Source organism: Aptenodytes patagonicus, chromosome 7 (genome assembly GCF_965638725.1).
Source record: "Aptenodytes patagonicus chromosome 7, bAptPat1.pri.cur, whole genome shotgun sequence".
Lineage (NCBI taxonomy): Eukaryota > Metazoa > Chordata > Aves > Sphenisciformes > Spheniscidae > Aptenodytes > Aptenodytes patagonicus.
The window spans coordinates 34,793,637-34,819,868 of NC_134955.1; the positions used below are offsets into that span (position 1 = coordinate 34,793,637).

The 26,232-nt window shown below is 40.8% G+C and overlaps 1 protein-coding gene across 7 annotated transcripts in view; it reads right to left on the bottom strand.

Annotated features, from left to right (window-relative positions):
* The window catches only part of RAD51B (RAD51 paralog B), a 466,410-nt gene that overhangs the window by 119,584 nt on the left and 320,594 nt on the right, over positions 1–26,232 (bottom strand). For all 7 annotated transcript variants that reach the window (XR_012995904.1, XR_012995903.1, XR_012995905.1 and 4 more), the window contains one exon: positions 12,847–12,925. Coding sequence is in view for 4 of the 7 variants with exons in the window: in XM_076344829.1 (XP_076200944.1) it covers positions 12,847–12,925 (79 nt within the window). In the remaining 3 variants the exon portion in view is untranslated. The remainder of the gene's footprint in view (positions 1–12,846; positions 12,926–26,232) is intronic.

The window sequence follows — 26,232 nt, forward strand, 5'->3', positions numbered from 1 at the left end:
TTCCCCAAGAAGCCTTTCAGAGAAATGCTCTAAAGTTTCATCCCAAAGGAGGTTTTGCCAAGCCCTCTAGCCCTGGGAGGGAAAGGAAACTCCTTCCACAGTGCTAGGCAGCTCTAATTACAGATGCATCAAACCAGCACCTACTTTTATTCAAGATAATTGTTCCCTGACAGTACTCAGAAGCTCATCTATTGTCTTCAATTGCACTAATGAATGTTAGTTACTCAGTCAGCCTTGCTAGTTCTGTTCAGCAAATGGGCCACCAAAAACCTAAGTAAATTCTATTTCTTCTGTGCCTCTTCAATTTATTTTAACACCCAAGTACAAAAACTGTAACTGCATACATAAACCTCCATGACTGGCATGACTGAAAACAACTGTTTTAGCTGGCACGGAAGACACAATTTATTCCATTAAAACCACTCATGATGATATGTGAGAAGGAAAAAAACCCTTTTAGCTTTTAGGAAACAAATAATTTCTAAGGTTAGCAATTAGGAAAACAAAACAAACCCAGAACATTTGTATTTGTAAACTGAGGATACTTGCTGTGGCTTGACTAAGATGTGCTAAAGGTAATCTTGGATTTTTTTCTTCAAAGAACCACCATGCTTTAAGATGCTAGTAATGTAAAAAACCTAAGCATAGGCAGAGTCATTCCTCCACTGCTCCATCTGGGTCTTCAGCATTTTACTGTGCTTTCACATCTACTATGTGAAGTAAAGAACAATCTGTTTCCAGAAGGCTACTTTGGTGGGTGGTCTGAGTTCATTCTATTTCTTAATTTTACTCTCCAGGACATTCTGAGTTTTCTTTCAATTTTCTGTGTTGAACTTAGTGGTTTTACAGAGCCACAATACCAATAACATAATATGGAGTACTTGTTTTATTTCTTCCTGTATCCAGCATGGTTTTACACACAAGCTGATCACCTCCAGAACCACAAGAAGCACATCTAATTTGAGCTTGGCCCTAATTCTCCTGCTTTCATCAGTTTTGTATATAGCTGACATACTATGACCCCTTGAAGAATATTCCTTACACTTGACCCTCTCAGTAGTTTCATGGGATTCTCCCCATTCTCTTTGTATTCTTATCAAATGCTTTCACTCTGCCAAATCAACATGCCCTCAGAACACTTGCATTAGACAAAAAAAGGCTATTTTCTCTAATTAAAGTTCTTGCTCTGTCTACAGTAATGTTGGTAGAGCCTTCACAAAATATATAATCTATGAAGCTGCTGTATTATAAAAAGTTTGCAAGCAGTCTTCTGAAACTCTGGAAACTCTTACACGCTGGAGAAAGCAAATCCCTTATCTGAGCTAACCAGTAGAATAGAGTTGTGAGCGCAATTAGATTCTGGAATTATGGAAATAGACTCTGTCATAAATGTGTGAAAATGTTACTTGGTACATCACGCAAGATGGTAACCTGTGAATTAACAAGAAAGCAATGCAGGGGTGCACCCTGAATGTGAAGACAAACCTGATAAGTATTTGTGGGCTGCTTTCATTTTGTGTCCAGAAATTTCAAAGCATCATATACAAGGAATGAAATCTTTATATCAGAATCAAAATACGCACCCACGTTTTTCAAACACTCCAAGAACACAGCACTGCCTCTAATGGGGTGTAAATCTGTTTCTCCAGTGTCTCTTGATATGTAGAGATGGTACATGAACTAAACAAAGCCAGAGTAAGACTAATGCACAGGCAGGCCAAGCAAACTTTCATGATTGCAAGGAATATCTTCAAATCATAACCCGAGCTTAGCTGATGACACAATCATTGCCTGAGTCATCTGAAAATCTGAAACAATGGCTCTGAGCATGGTAAACTTTGTCATTAATCTGACAGTGTGTCAACCTCATGACTTGAAGGATTGAGAGAGGGACGGCAGGGATTCTGCCACTTCAGCAGACAACTCCATGGGTGGAGCAGGAGCAGAAAAGTACAGTAAGCCTGACTCAGTCTCCAGCAGATACATTCCTGATGCTTCAGCAACATGACTGAACTTCACACTCAGGACAACCTGGTGCCTGTCACACTCAGGACATAGGAAATGGCACCTCTTACTGTTCCTGATGGTGAGCAACAATGCAGAAGAGGAATCAAATGGCAGAGAAGCAGCAAAGCAGAGGATCCAGGGTTTAAAACCAGGGTTTTAAAACCTCACATGACCTAAATAAATACTAGCATTGACATACCTGATTTGGGGCTGTCATGCAAGGGAAGCCTAGTCCTTAGATAAACAGAGTGTCCGCCCTTAACGTCCTGAACTATCAATTTTCCCTGTCTAATACTGCAGAAAGGTTATGCTGCAGTGCCCTGTGCTTCCTCACATTTAAAGTTAGGGTAGCCAAGGGCAACAAAGACTCCTTCCTCTCTAGCCTGATAGTGGAGTTCTTCCTTCCTTTTGTTCACATGAAGAACAAACACCGAGTTGAACAATAAGAGTGGATGCTTCATTATGATGCTCTCCTGGGCAGCCAGCCCTGGTTAGCATTATCTTACCACTTGGTTTTGTTTTGAAGGAAACTGTGAATAGTCCTTTCAATTGCTGGTGTTTCAAGATCAACGTTACCTCTGCTTCCTCTGTTTTCTTATTTTACTAACAACATGTGGCACTATGAAAAAAAAAAAGGACACAGAACCAATGAACTGAGAAAACTGCCAGTCTAAGAGGCAAGCAATAACAGAAGGCCATTTAAACTAGCTTTCTCTGAACCAGTTAAACTGCTGATTCTGAGTATTAGGAAAAAAAAACCAAAACGAAAAACAAAGCAAGCCAAAACAACTTAATCCTTGGCAACTATTGAAGGAAGTGCACATGAGGAACACAGTTTAGGCTGGGAATATACTTTATTTGAAAACATCCAGGCATCTGATCACACTTCCTGAAATCAACATCAGTAGCAGACCCCTCCCTGTCACATCTCCTATTTTATGGACAAAAAGGCCTTTAGTCATTCAACAAAATCCATACCCTCTGATCTGTAAGACAGGTGACAAACATGATTTACCACAGGCTTATCACTTGTGCATTCCTGCAGACTTTTATTCTTCTTGGACAATCGTTTTGGACAAGTTACTAAATTATCACTCATTTTTCACACTATGGGAAGGACAGGTGAACAAATTTAATGACAATTGTGCAGTCCTCTCTGGACCATCAACCCAGACAGTCAAGAAGCTACACTGAAAACAGGTGTTGGTGGGTGCAGTTGTTCCAGTGGTGGAGCACTGTGGGGCAAAGGGGGGCAGACAGCTTCATCCTCAGCCAAGACTCTTTTTCTGCTAGTATCTGTCCACAAAAGACACAGTCTTGAACGGAGCACGAGGCAAGCCGGCCTCAGCGCCACGCTGTCGGCTGCAGCCCTCAGGTAGGCCAGCTCATTTACCCCCTCCGCCAGAAGAGGACTCGAGTTTGCAGATTCAGTTTGTGTGCTGAAGTTTCCCATGCCCTTGAGTGATACAGCAGTAAGTGGTGTCCTTCCTGAGCCCAGACAGCTGGGACCAGGTGGAGGGACACCTTTCTCCCCTTATGTTCAGACATGACAGTGGAATTTAGTTCATTCTACACTGGAGAAATCTGGACTTGCTCTGACTTCTGGCCACTGCTTAGGAACCTTTCCTAGGGCATGACAAATCTTGCAAATAAAAATCAAACCATGCCTCGGGTGGCTGCTTGTCCTCGCTGCTGCTACAGTAGGTGGGAGGCTATGGGTCAGTTGTGTGACCACTCACTCCCCAGTTCAGCCTAATGCACATTCGAGAGAAAAAGGGGGAGCAAACCTGTTTCTCAAGGGAAAAAAAGTATTCTGGATGAATAAAAGTTAGCTCTGTTAAACTCCAATAGAGTCCTATTTAGTATTATTCAGCTGGAAGGACTGTAGTGATGAAGCAAGGCCACAAAGTTGTAGGGGAAGGAGGGCTGAAAGGCAAAGAAGAAACAAAATATCTTTGAGCTCTGGTGTGCACAGCATGAGGCCCTGCCGCTGTACCAAATATGAAGGTGGCTGGGATCACATTAGAGAACTATCAGAGTTATGCTTTAACCACCCTAATTTAGCGGGTTTGGCTTTTGCTACCACATTAGAATACATTGGCTTGATTTTCAAAGGTAACAAGCACCTACAGCTCCCACTGACTTTAGTGACAGCTGCAGCTCTAAAAATCAGTTTAAGATAGTTTGCATATTGAGAAGAACTGAAGGAAAATAAAAGGCCTATTGTGTGGATACGAAGAGTTTAAACACTGCTGATGGGTGGTATATGAATCCCTTCCCTTTTCAAATGAATTTCACTTCATGTTTTGTTTGGTTTTCCTGTTGATGCATCCTGCACCCTCCAGTGCTAAGCTGGTGGGATCCCACATACTTTTCCTGGCATGTGGTGTTTAAAATAAGAGACCTCAGCAATCGGATATCCTCAGCATTTCCAGCTATTGAACACAATCACGAGTACTGTGATCCAGTTTCAGAGCAGAAAAGAAAAGATATATAGGAATATTCTCCCTGTGCTGGTACAGGGCAGACAAAAGAAAACTAAGCAAACAGGATGTTCTGCTCCTCTGTGAACTTCAGCAAATGGCCACGGCAGACAGGATACAGTCTATAAACATGCAGCTGCAATGTATGTGCCTGGCTGCCCAATACCTTGTTCTGGGTAATTCACTCGCAGCACAAATACAGCATGAAGAAAGTAAAAAGTGTAGTGTGCAGTTCCCACCTGACATGGCTCAAGACTGAAGTCCTTCATCAAACACACACAGCCTGAAGGAGGAATGTGATGTTTTCTATATGCTACTAAGCAAAAGAGTCTCGTCCCTAAAATCACTCAGAACATCTTCAGGAGGGCAATGCTTGGTGTTCACAACTGAGGACATCAGCCTACTTATTCTAAGCTTATTCAGGCACATCCCAGCTGAGGTCTCCACAACAGCACTCTGAGAAATCACCCTATTGCAGACTGCTTGATAGCACTCTAATAGTCCCACAACATTTTCTAGAAATGTCACTCTTCACATCTCTGCTGCTGCTTCTGGAGAGCGCACCTTCACAGGGCGCTGATTCTGGTCCAGATTCTGGACAATCATTATCACTATGTTAAAAGTTCAAATAAACATTACAGAAAATACTTTACAGTAACAGCCCAATGTTATTAATTTTAGGGAATGACTGTAATGAGAAAAACCTTTTGAAGTAAAAACCTGTTTGTTGGGATGATTTATCACATGTCTCTTTCTATGAAAGTGCTATATATTCCTGTTCCATCTTATCAAGACAGATTTAAGCTTATATGATAAGATCAATTAAATTTGTGGTTAGTCCAGTTTTAAAGACAGGGCAAGTCTACACATCAGATGCAGAGATACCTGAGGTTGTTCTAGGTGTGTTAATTCTGGAAACATAGAGAAGGTTTCAAAGAAAAACAGCAGTGGGGCCAAAGCAGCAGGACCCTATTTGCAAAGCATTATCCCTGTGCTAATAATAAGCCCCCCCTCAGGCAAAGTTGTCTAGTTTAGATGAAGTGCTATTCAAATATGCCTATCCACACAGGATTGCACTCTGGAGACTTCCAGGTTTAGACTGTTGCTAACTGTTGGATTTCCACACCACTCTTCCCTCCCCAGCACAGGGAACAATAAAGCGTCCAGCATTTCCCTTTGGCAACCAGGCTGTACGCTTAGAGATTTTACAAGATTTTAACACGGAGAATACATAAAGTCCTATAGCTAAAGAAAAGTTGCATGTACTACCAAGGTTAAGTCATTTGGGTCATAGTCCTCTACTGCTAACTATCATTTTACAAGATAAAATGACAGTAGTGATGCCTTCACCAAACATGCTAGTGGTGAAGCCAGAACAGATATAACCTTTGAGTATAGCAAAAGAAATCTAGTTGTGCCTATGTGAGAAAGGGATAAATCACAGTGAGACTTAACTGCCTTTTACTTTCAATAAGCTGCACACAAAAGCATGAGACTTTACTCTGGCTGAAAAACATGTTTTTGGACAGACATTTTTTTGGCTTCCTACTCACGAATGTGTTTGCTTAAGAACATTAAGTCCATTTTAGGTACCTTTGACCATATTCTGCAAATCTGTAGGTTGAAAGATGTAACATTTTCTACGTTAAATCCAGGCAATTACTAGTAGAGTCTTGGTCTTCTACGACAACGTTCAGTTCCCAGGACAATATACCATCACAAATCACAGATACTACCTCTAATCAACAGACAACTTCACTCCTTATGTTAAAAGCCTTTTGGAAAAAAGGCCATTTGCTTTAGCACTGTGCTGAAAACACAGGGGAGCAGCCCACTTTGATCAGGAATTCATTACCGAGAGACTGGTAAGGAGAAGATTTCTCTGAAGTGAGACCATTTTGTCCCAGGAAGCCTATGCCAGCCTTGAAAAGAGGGGAGTGTCTTTGCAGGTACAGACTTACACTCTTCAGCTCATTGTTTTAACAACACTGGATTAAAAAAGATTAGTTTTGATTCATACTTGTGTCAGTGAGAACAGATTTGGCACACTGCTTGCACTAAGTTTTTTCATATTACATTCAGTAAAACTTAAGAAAAATTAAATGCTGGCATTTCAGTTGCAATCTAGCAAAGCATTTAGGGACATGTTTGGCTTTCAGTGCAAGAAAGCAGTACTGTATCTTCAGTGTCTTTACATATGTGTTCAGAAATAAGCAGGTAATTCAATACTTTGTGCTAAACTGCATTTATCCAGCATAATATCCTCCCACAGGTTAAGCCCACAGCAAAAAGTATGGCCAGAAACTTTACCAATCTGTTGTGTATCTACTATGCCACTAGAAAGATCATGTATGCAGAGAGAAACATTTAATTTTATTGAAATGACAGAGTTTATTTTGTTTCTACTGGATCTAAACCCAAGATGCCTCTAGTCTTCCTTCACAATTAAAATATTTTCCCTCCACCTCTCTTCATTACCATTTTTAGTTGGTTTTGTATCTGTGCTTTGTTCCTCTGGACTCCTTTGTTTGACAGCCATGGAGTTCAGCTACTCCAGCGAGACCTTGCCAACGCTGCTGCGGAGCAGTAGGCCAATTCCCACAAAGCCACCTAGTGAGGATGCTCTCACCCAAGCAAACGCCATTCCTGGGTCAGGTTTAGTAACCCATTCCCCAAAATGCCATGGACTGGCTGAACAAAAGAACATTTTTGTTGATGTCAGCTACATCTGTACGGGTGATTTTGCTGGCATTGGGATGATAGGAGTCTTATTTTTTTCACATTCCTTACTGCCAGGATAGACCTAGCCTACAAACCAATCGTGCTTTTTTGCTCTCATTATTACAAACCTGTTAGAAATAGCATGAGGCTTTCAGTGTCCTGTGGGGAATACAGCAAAAACGGTTCCACCCCACAGAGATCCTAACAATGATCAGTTCATCTTTACCCCTCCAACAGGGCTGGAAATCACCAGTGGCACTGCAAATCTGTTACCATCTCAATAGCAATGCACAACTTTATTCCCATTAATCTGTCTTCCATCCATTCACACATCAAGTACAACCCTGCTTCATTTTACAGATTATATCCATGTTGCTCCAGACAAAGGTCACTTTATAGTTACAGTTCTTCAATTGAATAAAAGCTTTTGATGCAGTAAATCATTGTCTCTCACTGTTCAAACTCACACAATACAATACAAATAATGCTGCCCTTTCTTTCAGAATTCCCTTTCTACCTCACTACTCATTACCAAAGCATTTCTTTACAAAATAAAATGAGGCACTTTTCACTTGCTTCAGCCATATAAATTAGTTATAGCACTTTGGAGACGGTTTGCATGCTGCACTACAAACCCAGACCCTATCCTATTTTGAGATCAAAATGAGCCTCTTCCATTACATTAGTGACAAATGAAACATAATGTACCAAGGTTTCCCTAGATTTAGCTGTTCCTAGATCTTTTCCCTCTTAGTAGTGTGAAATTTAAAACCTAAGACACTCTCTTCCGAGTGCCACATATCTGTCGTTTCTACTTATCAGAAGTTACCCACCTCAATAAGACATTACAGGCAAGGTGAGTGTGGTTGTGCACACGCACACACGTGTGCAGTGGAAAAGAGGGCAGGAGAAGGGGTGGATTAATCAACTAATTAATCATCCAGTCCTGCTGGCACAAAAATCAAACTCTTCCCTTTAGCAGTACAAGGTATTCTGTCCTTTGGGTAGTGAGGGGAGCCAGTCAGCATGAGACACAAAAGTTTTGAGGTTAAATTTGCAGATAGTTGTAACTTTGTTTCAAAAGGAAGAATAAAACATATCAGAATAAATCTTAACGTCAAGTACACTCATGCAAAATGGCAACCATTTAACGGCAACAGTGCTTTATTTAGCACTGAAGGTCATAACAAGAACTGAGGCCAAAAGCTGAAGGCAGACAAATTCTAACCTGAAATACAGAACAAGTATTTAGCAGGAAGGTAGCTAAAACTTGAAAACACTGTCAAGGCAAACCAGGAACTCACATTTCTTGATGTCTTCAAATAAAAGTGAATGCCTTTCTAGAAGACATGATTCAGTGTAATGTAAGTTATCAGATACCTGAAGGAAACATGTATGATATATGGGAGGTCAGTTTGGATGAACTGCTGATTCCACCCGTCTTTAAACCCTATGAAACTGAAAATAAATCATTACTCAAAAGCAAGTCCTAGCTCACTAGTATTATTTGCATTATGTTTTCAGTGCTTCTGAGCTCTTTCAGTGAAGAGCAACGTTAATCACTTGGTTAAAGCATTCAGCGAAAAGTCCCAATAGACTCTCCTGTTGGCAATCAGCCACCATGTTCCCTGTCTTCTTTTGCAGCACCATGCTCTTGGTAACAGAGGGCATTTACTTAGGTGAGATGGAATGAGACTTACTTCCAGAGACAGCTGAGATACCAGTTGCTAATAGCTAGGCTCAGTTGCTAGCTTGTATTTATGCCTCAGAATGCTGCTGTTTCTAAAGCTAGACTCAGACGATCGCCCACAGAATACAGCTTAACACTGACAGCTTATTCAGCCTATCTTCTTTTTGGAGATGTATGTGCATGGCTAAGTGGCATCTTCTAGTTCAGCTGACCTAACCCAGTAAGTGCTACATTCAGCTTCAATGAAACTACAACTAGGCAAGAACAGCCCAGAATCTGTCTGACTGATACACCAGGAACAGAATTACCAGCTAATAATTTCCAATCCAAAATAGAAATTATATCACTGCCAATGAGAAAAATCATCTTGTGACTTGCACCCTTAATCAAGTAGATCTGGAGGTTTTTTACTGTTATTCTTTTGACAGTATCACTTTATTCACTTTAACTAGTATATTGAATTAGGGAAGCAACAGCAAGCCCTTAAACAGAATACACAAGCAGGCAGTAAAACTTCCAATATTTTGTGGTGCTTAGATCCAGGCTTCTGCCTCTCGTTTAAGATCTCTACAAAGCAGAGATCTGCTGTCAGACTAGATTTTGCAATCACAATTCAGGTTCATCACAGAGTCACATTGTACAGCATGGCAGTACATTACATGACATTGTATTGCAATGTAAAGGCAACTGAGGCTTTTTTTGGGTTTGCACTCCACCCCCTCCACAGCACAGAGCATACTGAAGCAATGAAAAGAGGAGACTGAAGGCTGACATTCCTTGCTAAATCTCTGACTGGCCAATCTTGCTTTCCAATCATCAAATTTCATTTCTCTAGTCTGCAAGTGGAAATAAAAGAATGAGTGAATAACTGGATTCTTTTCATCCCTGAACACTTCAAGTTTATAAAAGCAAAGAAGTTTTTTCCGAGGCACCCTTGGGCAGCCTGGAGCTCTCCTCTGACAATATAAGAGAAGCAGTTCTGCCTTCACTAGGGTCTCCTCCAAACGCTTCTGTGCTTGCACTGAGGCCATGAGATGCAAAGATACCAGGGAAACAGAGTGGTGATTTACATTGACAAAGAGGATTTTGATACACTCCTCCAAATGGGGCAGCATTACCATCTTAATAGCCTTTTGCTCTCAGCCCTCTTCCTGAAGACGCTGGAGATTTTTGCGAATGGAGAACAGTTCCGCTTCCCATTTTAACTGCAACAATAGCAGAAGGGCTCCTTAAACTGCATCAAATAGCAGCCTGTGAAATCCCTAACTAGCTGCACTGCCTCTCCTGCCGTTTTATTATCCTCTGGCCCACAGAACAAAAGCAGGGCGGGAGCTCCTCCTCATTTTTATCCTATTCCACACATCCTAATCCCTCAGAGGTGGCAATGGAAATTGCTTGTGGAACTGTTAAATCACACTTTCACTTTGTCTTTCATTCCCCATTCACCCTCACTAATCAAGGAGTTTCCAGCCACATTTTCCGATATCAATTTGTTTATGGCCTATTGGTTAATGGTCCCGGGATGGGACCCCCTGAGTAAGAAGAAAGAATCCTGGGCATTTCAGCCAGCTGCTGCTTCTCACCAGTTCCCACACCCATCCACTTGTTCCCATCAGCCGCCCTGAATGTGCTCGCCTCCTGACACCAACTGAACTAAACAACAAAGCCTGAATGGGAAAGCTGCCTTTGCAATCAGGCTGCGGGACAGATTCCACTTGTTAGGGCTATACGATGTCCCTCAAGCAGCAATGCAGGGACACTCCCTCGCCGGCTGACCCGTGGCCAGTTGCCTTACTGACATCTTACCTTGCGTCCAGCTTCCCTTTGGAAAGCAGCACCAGCTACAACTCTCATAACAACTCTAGCCTCTCTTGCACGAGGCAGCCTGGTACCACTTTCTGCATCTTTTCCAAAACAGCCATTTGCAGGTGATTTGCTCACTTCCTCTTTCCATAGAAATAATGATCATTGAAACGTGGGATGAGACCATGCAATATTTACTTTGTACAACTCAGTGAGATGGCTCGTGTGTAAGTGCTTACAAGTCTCTGTAAAATAGTCTGGGGCACATTATCATGGGAACCATGCCCTTGGTTACTACCCATCTTGGAGAAAAGTATCTAAAATGTAAACATAACAGTATAGGTAGAAAGTAAGAAAAGGCTCACACAAAGAAGAGCTTCAAGCTGCCTTCCAAAATGTACAAAGAATGTCTGATGTCGAGACAGCATTTACTTAGAGAAATCCAAACTGGTATCTCACCTGTTTTTAGAAAAATGGTGAATGATGTTTTAAATGTGCACCCCAGAAACATATGGACACACGGAAAAAAGCAATTGCCATACACCTAATACAGTGTTATCCTTCTATCAGAGAGTCCTGCTCCCTCATCATTACATGTTACCAGGCCCATTTTTTCTTTAAAGGTAGGGTTCAGTCCTTGGAAAGCTATATTCCTGGCTCACAGAAAAGAACTGAAACAAATAAAGAACCTCTCTGAACAAATGCTTGCCATTTCTGAAATGGGAAATCTTTCTTTCCCAAAGTTTCACTACATTAGTGCCCGAGGACAGAGCAGGAAATTGCCTTTTTTTATAATGACCAGAAGCATCTCTGCAACTTACAAGATATTCAAGATAGAAAAGTACCTTGTCTTCTGCCCTATACTGAATCAAAACACGTCTAGACCAACTCTTGCAAGCCATTGCAGTTTAAACTAATAAATTTTTTTTCTTGTTCCCGTAGCCTTTTTAAAATTACTGGTACCAAATAAAGCAGATCAAATTCCCAAAATGCCATCTACGAATACACTGGGTATAGTATCCAAAGGCTTAGGAAACACTGGATGGACCCCCACATTATCATTATGTAGGATTATTAAATGGAAGAAAAAATGTACCATAAAACATTTTTCTTTCTTTTGTTTTCCTACATTATATATCCCCAGAAATGTAAGCTTATTTAGTCATTCGTAAATGTAAATATGTCGTTGGTCTGGTACAGCCTGTTTAAAGGTGAGAAACGGACAATCAGAAGGAAGAGAACTGTTCACATACCTTGAAATGTTCATAGTGCTTTATGGGATCAGTGATTCTCAATCACTGGAACCTGAGAAACAGTGATACTTACTTTCGTTAATGCCATGGCTGCATACCAGAGTGTATCCTCTGATCAAAGAGTAGCAGGCACTGACTAGTTTTATTTATTCTGCTAAACTGATACAGCAATCAGGAGCCAGGCTGCATATCAACAGACAGCAACTCAACAAAATTGATCTATGAATGTCTGTCAAAAAATAAGGACATTAAAGGCAGATTTATTGGGATAAATGGGGAAAGAAGGGAAGAGCTGAACTCTTTTAGCTGTGGTCTGAAAGTACGTGATTTAGGACATGGCCACAAGGAACACTAGTTCCCTGTCATCATGGTAGCAATATCCAGCTTTTCAGTACACTACCTCATATCCTAGAGAATCTGAGGATTATTTAAGACCATGGGGCATTAGCATTAAAATGATCACAAAAATAGAGAACAGATATTAATTTCCTGTATTTTTATTGATGTCAAGCCATTTGCTAAAGAAGAATCATTTATTAGAGCATGTTATTAATGATAGATGGGTATGTTTCTCCTGGAGAAACCTATCCCATAGGAGCACTGTCGCCAGAACCATTCTACTGTACCTTGAAGGAGAACAGGGAGCCTTGATTAATAATTACAAGGCACATTCTTAGATCCATGGGAATATGCAACAACTAATTTAGTATAATCCAAGACAAAACAGTGAACGCAGCAGAAGGCTGCCCTTGTCAACCAGACTGTTTAAATGTGTGCTGTTTTAATTAGGTATAAACAGCACCATTTTCAACAATAGTTGCTGTTATCTACATTCAGCCTGCTTAAAATACTAATTGCAAAGGCAAAACAATCAATGCTCTGGTCTTACCTTGAAGAACCAAGCCTGATTTCTCAATGGTGTAGAAAAAAGCGGAGAATGGAGCAACAGGGGATTTAGCAACCAGGAGCTGCAAAACAAACAAGTAATATGTAAGTACACATCTTTATAACATACTGATCGGAGCTCAAATCCATAGAATAATCTCACTGGATTTAACTTCCAAAAGTAGTAAAGCATACTGCAGAAATAATAAGGTAGTTATTGATCTAGCCCTGTCACTTCTAAGCAGTTGAGGTCTTCTCATACACATGTATAAATCATGCTGCAATTTTAAAAGGATTCACAGGTCCTAAAAAACCACCGTCATGAATGCAGCAAGTTTTGTTTGTCTTACTGGCATCCTGTTAAGCTTAATCATTCCTGCTGGTTCAGGCAGTTGCACTCAGATAGGACACAATTTTGATCAAAACTGCAACTGCCGCTGCATAATGCAATTTTAATCACCGTTAGCTGTTCCACAGATGCACGTTCTCAGCTTCTCCAAGAACTCCACCCGCCATCTTCCTCCTGCCCCTGGAAGCAGCATGGTCCACCCATGGGTCACCACTCCGGGGATGGTAACATGCCATTGCAATTATCTGGATGTCCTCTTTTGCAAAAGGGGTAATGACCGAGTCAAGCTTTATTCAAGGATCCTGTCCTTGGAGTTTCAAAATAGGAACTGGAATTCCCTCAGGGTATATAGTGCAATTGAATTTAGCTCGGCATTTGGGTGTGCTGGCCCTCCATGGCCAGGCCAGAAATATCCCAAGCTCTCTGGCTCCACTATGGAGGAACCGTCCTCTGTGGAAGATGAGCTGCAGCAGAGCAGAGAGAGAGAAATGGGCTTGTTGGCAGGGCAGGGGACATGGGACCCGCAGTGGTAAACTCACACAAATGTGCCAGGCTTTATTGCTTGGCTGTTTGATTTTTGCTCATTGCCGAGGACTGCTCCCTCACAGCTTGCCTCAAAATAACCCCCATTCTGTCACCTACATGAAAGTGACATTTTAATGATAAATTTAATAAGTTCTGCCCAGAGTGTGATCAGCACAAACACTGATCTAATGGTCCCCATGTGGGCCCTGCAGAAGACACTGACAGCAGTGGCTGAAGCGGAGAGCGTGCTGCTGCTCTGCCTCTGGCACAGAGCTTCTGAACAAAGCTGAAACACCTTTCTCTGCTCACCTCTTCAACAGCTAGAAAAGGCCGGGAACTGGAAACCAGCCCTCCTGGCAGTGGCCCTGCACCCTGGAAGAGCCTTCCCACCTTCCCGGCCCCTGAGGGCACGGTTTAGGCAGGCGGCTCCCCCTCAGCCCACGCTGATCCTCTGCAGGGATCTGCTCCAAGCAGGGCAATATCACAGAGCCCGAGCCGTGACTGCTCAGGACACAGAGCAGGCCTGCTGACTTCCTTTCCTTCAGTGCACTGATTTCTTCTAACCCGTCTGTGAGGCCTGCCTAGCAGTGTGCTGTGGAACCTCGGTGCCTAATTTTCCAAAGCCCTGTCAGATACTATACCCTCTCAGCCCAAGACAGGCAGCCCTCTGTCAGATACATCCAAATACAGATTTCTTAGAACTACAGACAGTAACAATCTTACTTTTAGAGGCGTGGGGCACCAACAGATCCTGCTGATTTCAAATGGAGTAAAAACCCACCCATTATTTCTAAAGGTCATGCCCTAATTCTGCCTAACATTCAAGCACTTGTAAGGGTCACTGCATATGAATTTCGGTTGATGGTGCCTAACGATCAGCAGAGAAACAGTGAGCAAGTTTTATAAAAGCCAAGAAAGACTACAGAAAAATGAGGAAGTTCATGCTCACCAAAACTGCTCACATTTCACTGAAAAGTCAGACAGTACTGAATTACTTCATGGATATCCAGGACTGGGACATTTATTCCTAAATGCAAGATTAACAATATCAAGCACCAGAAGTTTGAGCTCTGCGGTGTCCTTACGAAACCAGAGGATTTGCCAGCAAATTCTGCTGCAGAATCAAGGCTCGTGTGACTTTCCTGTAGCACTCTAGATGCTGAGGGTGTCTGTATAGTAGGTAGGTTTCATTTGTATTTGTATGTAGTCTGCAGACAGGACCATGCTTAGATGTCTTGCAACTCTTTCTCATCTGATTCTGATACAGGCTGAAGAAACAAAATCCTCGTATCTGGTTCTTCAAACATAACCATTACTACCCACAGCTAGCTAACATTTTTATGGTTTTCAGAATTTAAATCAAACATAGTCTCCCTTCTTCTTCAGACAGTAAAAAATAAAGGCAGGCACATAAAGACCACAAATACAGCCAGAGAACATCAGAACAACCCAAATGTCAATGTTTTCCTTTCAGTCATATGAAGCAGGCAAAACCACCTCAGGATGCGATACAACCTTTGTGAAGTACTCCAAATAGGAAAACTGCTGTGCTAGCACTTCCCCCTCTTCCATGTTAATTACTGTTCTCTCTGGAATGAACTTCTGGAGAAAGGAGGGGCATGTCACATCCCACGTTGGTGACACACCTTGACAAAACCCGAATTCCCTTGCCCGTCGTTATCCCCAGAGCCAGCACTTCCCACTGATGCGGCAGGAGGGGGACTCTGCCAGGAGGAAAGCAGAGTGCCTCCTGGTGCTTTGCACGCTCCCTCAGCTCTGAGAACATGAGGGAGAGGATGGAGTGGAAAAACTGTGCAAACGCTCAGCTACAGAGTCTCCCACAACAGCTGAAGGTTTAATCAGAAAGGCCCAAAGTGAAACAGTTACAAATCTGATGTCTAAGGTCAAATTTTTGGCATTCTGTGCACATAAATACTAACCTATATATGCATGTGCACTCGGCACAGTTGTACATGCAAATGGATAGACATTCAAATAACCCTATGTACATTCTGTTACTGCATTTTTATGCAGTTACAATACGTGTATAACTAAGTATAGCAATGAAAAAATATAATAAATCACATCCTTTCAGCAGCACATCACAGGGCCCCTCTGAAAGGCTGCTGCTGCACAGTTACATCTGAGGCTCAGAATTAGCTTCCTTTTTAGTGAAATGGGAACAGCTCATAATATTCAAAGGTACTGCTTTATTTTGAATGTTTGCTTACAGAGAAAAACAACCTTTAAAGTATGATTGCATATTTCACAACCAGATAGAGTACATAGAATTCTTTTTTATAACACCAAACTCTACATTAATTGAAAAAAAGTAAATATGTATTTAGATTTGTGTTTCAACCAAAGAGAAAAAAATGTAAATGTCACTGCAAACCATCCTCTGGATGGAATAGCCAACACAGAGTAGGTTCTTATGCATACACAAGGACCTTAGAAAATACAGAAGGAAATACAGATCAAGAAAAGAAAATGATGTTTTGGAGACCAAGAAGCAGAAGTATAAATCAAGGATTACCAAAATCAAGGAATCAAAGATGAAATCCAGGCCTCACCAGAAATTTTTTCCTATTGACACTTCAGTGCAAAGTTGCACCAAAAGGAGCAAACATTTTGAGATGAGTAAACAGTAATGGTAAATAGTTTAAAGAAGTTAACAGGCATTCAGATTACAAAAATGATTTTTTAAATGGTGAAATGAATAGAAAATAGACATAGAAAAATGATGAAACGGTACTGAGTCTTTCTAATTCATCCTATCCATGATGCTTCTGGAATGCTAACCGTGAGCTATCCATGAGCTTCTGGAATGGAATATAAAATCCAGATGCAGTTATTCTTACGCTGCTGTCTTACTAAAGTGTGAATGATAGAGATGGATGAGAGAAGTAAAACTCAAAGCTATTTTAAGTTTTGCAGTATCCTAACTTTACAAAATGGTCAAATCTTAGTTTCCCTTCTTTCCTTTCTAGCATCACATTTCCCTGTCAGGAGGTTTGTAATAATTATTTATTATTTGACAACAATATAGAATAAACATTAAACAACTGAAAAATGATTTCTGCCATGAGGCACGTTAAGAACACAAAGGTACTATGGAAGAGGAAATATATCACCTTGATGAAAAGTGAATTGAAACTGGATAGATGCCATTGGATTAGACAAAGGAAGATAAATGGGAGACAGGCAGAGCAGTTGAGAAACAAAAGGCTTAGAGAGAATTGATGATGGCAGCAGAAAAATTGTACATTAAAGTTTGTTTTTTAATTAGGGAAAGCATTTTTATTAATACAGTTTATTGTTTATAAGCTTTATGGAAGAGATGAATCACAGAAATTGATTGCAGAAGCCCAGCATAAAATACTAATTATTGGGACAACATCCCCTGTCAATAGCAAAGAAAGTGATGAATAGGAAAATGTATTGGATGGACTTTCAGAAGTAGTCTGATAACCAGAAATCAAGCCAGTGTCCTGCCAAAAAAAAGTAAAGAAGATGAAGGAGACAGAGTCTTATATCAAATTAGTTATCAAAATGCCAGGATGATAAACTACCAAGCGCTGAAATAAGATGATGATTTTGACTGAGCTATGAGCTCTTACATGGTAAAAAAAATACGATTTCATAATGGAAAACTAATTATTTTAACAAAAGTAATGGACTAAGATATTTCAATGAAATATTTGAGAAAATCAGCTGTATTAACATTTAATACATAATTTCTGTTTAGACTGGAAAGACATCCACTTTCTTCCCCATTTTTTTACCGAGACTATTACAAGAAATTGGTTCGTAGTAATGACTGAGGAACGCAAGTGAAACCATTTGAAGCTTCTTTTAAAGTATGTCAGCTGCTCCTTATCAGTGAACATTCTTCTCTCTTTATTTTGTTCTGTGTTAATTTTTTCCTTACATTTCCTTTTCTGCTAGATTTACCTTATCTCATCTTTTGTACTGACAAAATACGTATACGTGCACTAAAGACCAAATGAGTAACAAAACCACGTTTACAGCCAATACATATTTTGGAATTCAGATCTAGTGAGGAACTACAAAATACGTGAGATCTGTGAAAGGAGTCTGGCTCTCACTGTGCTTGCTGCCCTTCCTGAAACAACGCTGGCTTGCTGGGATTTTTTGCTAATTCGTATTGTTGTCCTATTGTGGTAAACAATCGTTGCTAATAGTTGGTGCATTTCAGAACTCTTCAGTTACACCACATTAGCTCAGAAGAGCATAGCTGAGAATTGAGAAGGAAACCTACACATCGACAGTGTCATTTAACAGGGAAAAGACTATCTCTCAAAGTTCAGTTAGACTCACGTACTAATAAAATCAGTGCTAAGCTAAACAAATCTTTCCCCTAATTGTGCCAAATGTCTGGGTGGACAATCTTCATGCCAGAATTTCCCTTCTTATTGTAGATTAGAAGGGTTGTTTTTTCAGCTGCAACAGAGCCCAGGAAAAAGCCAGTAAGGAAAACAACAAAGTTGATTTTGCATCAGATATCCCAGCAGACCTCATAACTGTTTTTTCTGCCCTCCCTTCTGGTTCTTCTTGGGCCCTATGTGCAGGAATTTGATATAGTCTAGAAAGGAAAGCAGCAGTCCTTATTCTGCAGATCATTGGTTGGACTCGATGATCTTAGAGGTCTTTTCCAACCTCAATGATTCTATGATTCTATTTACTTTTGAGCAGGAGCTGCGACCCAGTTCCCAGGACCAGCTCTCATTCCCAGTCCCACAGGTCACGCTGCCTCCAGCCCACCAGAAAGGTGCCCAAGGAGAGAACCAAGAGTTCCCTAACAGGCACTAACGCCACAGTAGCACCAAGGCTTCACACAGCAGTACACCAGTTGTTCCCTGCTCCCTCTTCACGCAGAAGTATCTTTCAGGACAATGGGATGGCTTTTTACAAGGTAGGAGAAAAAATGGTTGTGTTTTCTGCCAAGCCTCACCACACACTAGTGTTCGTTAGACCTTGGAGCTCTCTGAGGCTTCAGTCTCACAATGGGTTCTGATTTACCTTGGGAGGTAACTGCTCCTTGTTGCAGAAACAAAAAGTGACCCTAATACGTTTCCAGTGTTCTGGTGAAAAAAATGTAGTTTAGGTATCCTGCAATCATTTACTAAGCTCACAGGATATATCCATAAACAATTTACTGATCTCCCACCGCAAATGATTCTTGGGATAAGAACAATTTGCTTGTATATGGTACTTAATCTGTAGATTTTAAAAAGGCTTTACGAGAGTGGGGAAAAAATATCCCCATTATGCATTTAGGTAAATTGAAGTTCAGAAATTAAATACATTTCTAAAGATTGTATAGCTGGTATCAGTACCAAAATCCGAATAAGGCGTTATCAAATCACACTGCCTTCACAAGCAAATCACTGTAGAGTTTGTCTGACTTTATCAGGGGCTTATGTTTTCTTATGGAAATTATTATCCCCTGCTTTGTATCTTCCTTCAAATTCCATTGCAAGGAAAAGCTCTCTATGCACCGATTTTCCCCTTTCAAGCAGAAGAAAGCTCAGCCACCCCAGCAGTACTGTCTGCACTTGTATGCTTGCTGTCAGTAGAAAAGGCTACAGGCTGGGCAGGCTGTATAATGATTGGGAATAAAGAGGTAAAACGGACAGGTTGAGGGAAAAGAGATATATGCAGTCATCCTTCAGCCTTCCTAATCATCTAGACCCCACACATATATTCTCCCTGGTAAAAACAAACTTGGTGGATTGACACAGGGAAAGCTTAAGATGTCTTGAGCACTAGAGAGCAAACAATGAGAGATGGGGCTACAAACATGCCCCAGTACTGGAAGCAGACGTGGAGTCCCTACCACTTTTGTACACATTAAAAAAAAATTTAAAAAATCACAATTGGAATTCAAATGGTTTCTTAGGAAACTATAATTTCATTTGTGCCATGCACGGCACCTGAGAGATGTGGTTCCTTGAAGTCCAGTTGTTCGAAAAGGTTTTTATCAAGGCCAGGTTAATGGGCCACAACTCAATAAAATTCTTTACAGAGAAACTTAAATGGATTATATCTCTCCTTCCCCCACAAGAAAATCCTGTCCAGAGGAAACTGTTTAGGAATGAGTTTCCTTTCTACTACTTTATAGAAAAGCAACAATGGCAGCTAGAGACACTTTATGAGAGGCATTCCATAAATCCAAACCAATTAGTGCAGAAAAGTAGGCAAGCAGAATTTGTGCGTACATCTTGAAAATGTCCATTAGCACACATCTGGAAACAACAGCAAAATGAACAGACTCAAAAGGCAGCTGACCATCCTGCTGTTGTCTCACCCCCCAAAATGTAGCAGCACATCAGTTTATTTTCTTTTAGTGCAATGCATACAAATTCCATATATTAAAAAACATTGATAAGACTGCAAAGACAAGAAGTCCCTGTGTCTCATCTTAAGAAAAAGTGAGGGAGGGAGAAATGGAGATGCATTTAAGACAGTTTTGCAGGGGAAACAGCAACAGTGGACACTGATTTGAGTAAGAAAATTAGTGAAGGGAAAGCGTTTGAAAGCCTGAGGGAAAACGTGAGATGGATTCAGCATGGGATAAAGAATTCAAAGAAATCTCAATCCTGAAATATCAGCATGACACTTACATTAACAAATGTAAACTAATATCAAAGAAATCAAACCTTCTCAGCCAAATTCTGATAGATTAACTTTGATTTTAAAAGTCAGTGCTAGTGGGAAGCAGAGATTCTGAAACATTTAAAACAAATCTCTAGAAATCTTGAACCTATGCAATATTAGCCAAATTTCAGATAATCACTTCTTGCCTGTTTTATCCTAGCATTAACTTTTAGGTTAAGGTCCTATGTTCTTTTGGGTAAGCCTAGGCAGATCACTCACCTTTCCTCACTGTGCTCCACTCTGACCTCAGAAGTGGTTAATTAATATTCATTGCTTTTACATCGCTCTATGTCTTATGTGAAATTATTTAGGCTGCTTACATCTCTAAGCTCTGACTTACATTTCTGCTAAGCATATGCTCCTAATTTAACTACCAATAATTCTATTCTTTATGCTACAGATTCATCTTAAAGAAGTACCAGGAATTCCTTACATGACCTTAAAGATGGGGGATGGTGGTCTTGCCCACAGTGACACAGAAATGTGTGATAACTTGAGAATAAAAGTAAGGAAATAGGGCTGCTGATTACTTATCCAGAGTCAAGACTAGAAGTGCAAGTGAGATAAAAGCATTTTATACTACTTTTGACTTGCCTTTTCTGAATCAGCCATTTCATGGCAACAGGCAGGCCTTGTTTGGTGGTGTTCTGGCCGTACCCTTTATTATCATAAGAGGCCATAACAGTAGTCAGTGACTGCACTAGCTTTGTGCAGCCACAAATTCTTCCCCAAGCAGAGGCCAACTGAGTTGCTTAGGTAGCAGTGAGGTGGACAGATGGTTGAAAAGCTGACCTAAACAGACAACATGCAAGGAAGCTGAGAGAAGCTGAGATTCTGCTTTGCAACACCAGACACAACAGGACATTCAGGAGGCAGTACCAACGTCTGAGTTCCAAACTCTCAACGTGTTAATGATGGCTGTAGATACTCTCAATGGCTATGGACAAAACAGGACATTTTACAACAGAAAAAAAAAAGCTCTCAGAGCAGTTTGTTAGTGCAGTTCTTCCTATAGTAATGAATAACAGTCACAGGCAATGACTCCAATAAAAATAAACCACCATTGCATGCACATGTGGCTAGGCTTACTCCCAGAGGAGACATTCAATACTTGCAAAGGAAAGAAATGGAAGGAAAACAAACAAAAGGAGGAGATAGAAATGAAACCCAAGAATCTTTTAAGACTAGAGGAGAAACAGGGGAGTAGACAAGTCCAGGAAAGAGGACACTCTCGGAATCTCAAGCCCTGCTATACCTGGCTGGCTTCAGATCTTGCTTCTAAAGAACAATACATACATAAAGGACTTTTTCATAGTGCATAATGCCAGGACCTGGGAATCAGGATTCATGAGTTTTCTTCCTAACTTTGCCCTGTTTTATTGAGCCATTATATGAAAATCATGTAGCATTCCTTTGCTTCAGTCCAAAATCAGGCATGGAGGTAGACATCTGTAGCAACTTCACTGTATTAATTTTCTACCAGGTAGGCCCAGCTCCAGAGGTACCCTGCTTTCCCCTACCCAGAGGGTACAGCAGAAGGATCAATAAGCAACAGCTCCGCTATGTTTTCTCAAATATTCAGTGGGGTCAATTCCTTCCCCTCTCATAAAACCAGAACAAAGGCACGTGTTTTGGCTGTGCCTATCCAGGCAGTTGCTAGCAACAGATGACCAGTCTGCAAATTGTTCCAGTCCTTCCAGTGTGCCAAACATTGGATTTCAAGTGAGAGAGCTCAGCACGTAATATGTACTGCCATTCAGACATGGTTTTAGCTTCAGGCACTATAATGAGTAGCTCTGAATATCCTTGGACTGAGTAAACATAACTTCAATGGACGGAAATCATCAAAACCTCAAATGAGTATCAAAGACAATCACAGACGACAAAAGCAAAACTTTCCAAGGTGAACTGCCTGATGTACTCCAGAGCAACAACTGTCCTGAATGCAATAGGCCAAATCTAACAAAACAGTTCTTTTGCTCAGCTGAACTCTCCCAGACTGCAAGCAGACCCCTGAACCCTCTAACCCAGAGTGCCTTTTCCTGCCTGATGTACTTAACTTAAGAATAACTTCAGTGGCAGGGAACTGCACTGCCAGGCAAACATTGGGCGATTTCAAGTTTTAATTGGAAAAGAAAATGCACTCCCAGATGTTTATCCAAATTGTGTCTGAACTGCAACAACCTGGCCAGGGAACTACACAAAACCAGGCTGCCTCCAGTATACTTCCACTTAAGCCAGACTTCTGCTGCAAGTTCCCCAGCGTGAAATATGGGGTATGCAGGGCCAGTCAGCTCCCTTCTGCTCATGTAACACCAGACCCTGTGAAATTCCTCTTCCCAGAAGTGCTTTCTGTCTCCCTGCCACGTGCCTTATTCCCTACTTTGTAAACTGAATTTTGTCGTCTTTTCTGTTTCCGAGTCTCTCCTAATTTTCCCAGTGGAGAGTCCTCTAGAGGCCAGGAAACTTCACAAGAGCTTGGCCACGATGATTTCCTATGCTATAATACTTTTGAGGCCCAAAGTCCTGGTAGTTGTCCAATGTGAAGGGTAATTCAGGAGAAAATGCTCGTAGCTTTTACTAAACAGGAAAGTGGCTGGCCAGCCAGCACGTCCTGGTTACCACAATGAAATGGTACCAAGAAAAGGGATCTGGGGATGCTGCTGTGGCTGAATAAAGTAGTTGGGTAGCATAAACACAGCCTCCTAGGGAATTCTCCTATGTGGCAGCTTGTGGTCACTCATCAGACTTACGGCACACTGGTACTGAGAAGAACAGAAAATAAAGCTTATGTAGCTCTTCAGACCCTTCCATACTGTTCCATTTGACTTTGGTTCTGGAAATAAGAAAAGGGCTGAAGGATACAATTCTTATTTATGACACATATTGGAACACTGCCTTATCCCCGGGATCATGCATCCCGAATTGATAAGGACTCCTAAGGGAGTACCAGTACAATAGCACCAGAGCAGTTCTTCTCAGAATACATGGCTGCTTCCACCCAGCCTGCCAGACTGGCCTGGAAGAGATGGGACCAGCAGGGAGGACAGCACGGAAGCCCAGCAGCTGCGCACTTTCTCTTCCACACAGCCACATGCTCAGACAAAGATGCTGCTGGCTCCTCTGCCCACATGTCTGCAGAGATAGGGATCCAAACAGCATCCAGCCCTCATCACTGCATGGATGATCAGCTCAGTCTAATTCACCAGCACAACATAAGGAATATACATTCTTAAGTATGTAATTAGCATATGCATTGCCATCATGATTTATTACTTTTATTATTCTTCAGATCTCTATGAACCTTCTTTATGATAGTTTTAGCAACACATTTATCTTCTACAGATAAAAAAGTATCCGCTGCAAATTCAACCCCAATCCCTGTTTCTAATGTGTCTCAAATCTTTATTCAGCCAATACTCATTCCTTCTTTCACTTTCTTTTGGCTTTCTAAATGATGAAAAAGCTCAACATTATTGTTTATAAATTGAAAGAAAATTAAACCATTGTAAAAGAGCATCACAAGTGTGCTGTCCCCATCCTGCATTCATTGTTTTTGGACATCAGTAAAAACAACAGTCCCCTTCATACCTCCTTGATGTAAAGGCATAATCCTAAATTCCCAGACTTGGGCCAAAAAGATTGGGATTCAACCAAGTCCTAGACCACAGCATAAATATTTTTCACCCACACTACTGGCTGCAAAATGCTTTTGACACGAAACAAACAAAAACCCCTTCCAACTTTTTTTGTGTGTTCACTTTATTCTGTTCCTAAAAGTAAAGTCCCTGGAGACAAGCTAACACAACACTGCTAAATTCACATGCGAGAGACAGCAATATTATCTTACGTAAAGCTTCAGTACAGTACATTTTAGAGTACACTGGGCATCACATAACAAGGACAAGAAAAAAAAATGCTAACAGATCTGTGAGCTAATACATACAGATGCAATGCCTGTGCTTTTGGAATACTGTCATGCTTTATGGGTGTTGAGAAAAGGTGGTAGATTTAATTTAAAATTTAGTTTCAATCTTTCTACAGGACTCAGATTTTCTCTAGCAAGAACATTATTGGGAGAGATTTTACCAAGGAAGTGGAAAACAATATGTTCAAAGAAAGCTTAATGGCCTTATAAACATCATCCGTACTGCTGAATATACCACCATTGAATAACAGAGTCCTAGAAAAACTTTTCCCTAACAAACATGAAATGTTTCAGGAGACTTCATTTACATTTCTAGAGGGTAGTGGATCCCCACCAATCCCCCCCAGGTAAAGGCAAACATGCTTGCTGCAGTGCATGGCATAGATGCAGTAAAGGCTGGACAGCCCTTTAGGACCTGAAATATTGCTTTATAACCCATCAGATCTGAAATTTTTGATGACAACATGCCCCAAATAACAATCAGCAGGTTAATAAACCTTTTTATGGTGGAGAAGAAACAGAAGCAAAGATCAGACATAATAGTAATTCTTTTCACAAAATTACTGGGAGTAGCATTTACAACTCTTAGCTATTTTCTTGCATGGGGATTATGCGTAAGAAATTCAGATTGGTCTATGTGCATTAGGGAACTTAACTACGTGTGAACTTTCGAAAACTTATTTTTGTTATTATGACAAACACGTAGCCATAGCAATGAAAATGCACAACTGTAGGAAAAAAAATTGATGAAAAAAATCTCTCAACCTCTTCTTTCCTGCAATGGCACCCAAATGGCAACCTTTATTACATTTCTTACAGGAAGTTGTTTGACTTTTTTCTATATTTAATACCAATTAATTTAGATGAGTAAGAAACTCCTTGAATATTTTTGTGCTAATTTACACTTTTATTTTCTCTTTTCAGCCTTCTCAGTTATTTCAAATGAAGACTGAGATGGCCATTATAAGATCGCAAGTGAGAAGTAAGACAAAATGTATGAGAAAAGGAGAAAAAAGTAGTTTCCTCTTGTTTTTGATACGACATGTACCACATCCAGCTGGAAACATCAACATGAGTTAAGAGGGGATTAGGTGACTTTCTATCTGTAGCTTGAGATGACTATGGGTACAGAGTTTTATATTATTCTTAGATAGATAAATAAATAGTGATAATAAGAGAAAGAACTTCACTGAGATACAGTGAAGAACAAACACACAATTTGGACCAGAAACATCACTTTGCTAAGTAAAATGCCAGTGCTGGGTCAGGTCTGATAAGGCTTTATTGGCTCAGACTCCAAGCCAAACCTCCTGGACCGCTGTCAGCTCTGTACAAGGCCAGCTCAGGTGTCTTTGCAACCTAAATTCCATATCTTCCAGTTCAGTGCTGTGGAGCATGTAAACACCCTGAACTGCAGAGACATCTGCATAGCCAAATTAAGTCAAATGGCAGAAAAAGCCAAGGTTGATTGTTCACTCAGGACTAGTGCAAGAACTTCTGCCAGAGACTTGGGGCTCACTTGTAGGAAATGACTGATAAGGGAGACCATGAACCATCACTGTGATGCAAATGTGAAAGGGCCTTGCAAACCCTAGATAAATCAAATGAGCTCTTTCCAGTGGAGAACAACCTTAGTAGTGCCTCATGCGCTACACTGCAACCCAGGTCTGTCGCTTTTTTTGATGAGACAGGGGCATTTATTGACAAGTGACCTGGTTAGTTATTTCCAATTTAGTGTTGCTCCAATATGAATACTCAAGGAAAAAGCCATTCATTAACCAAGCTGCACTTTACACTCCTTCCTACCAGTATCTGAAAAGTTGAAGTTATCTATCAATCACAAGCCTGTCAGAAACACTGAACTTCAACATGGATTGAGGAATTTACTGTTTTCTGTTAATATGTAT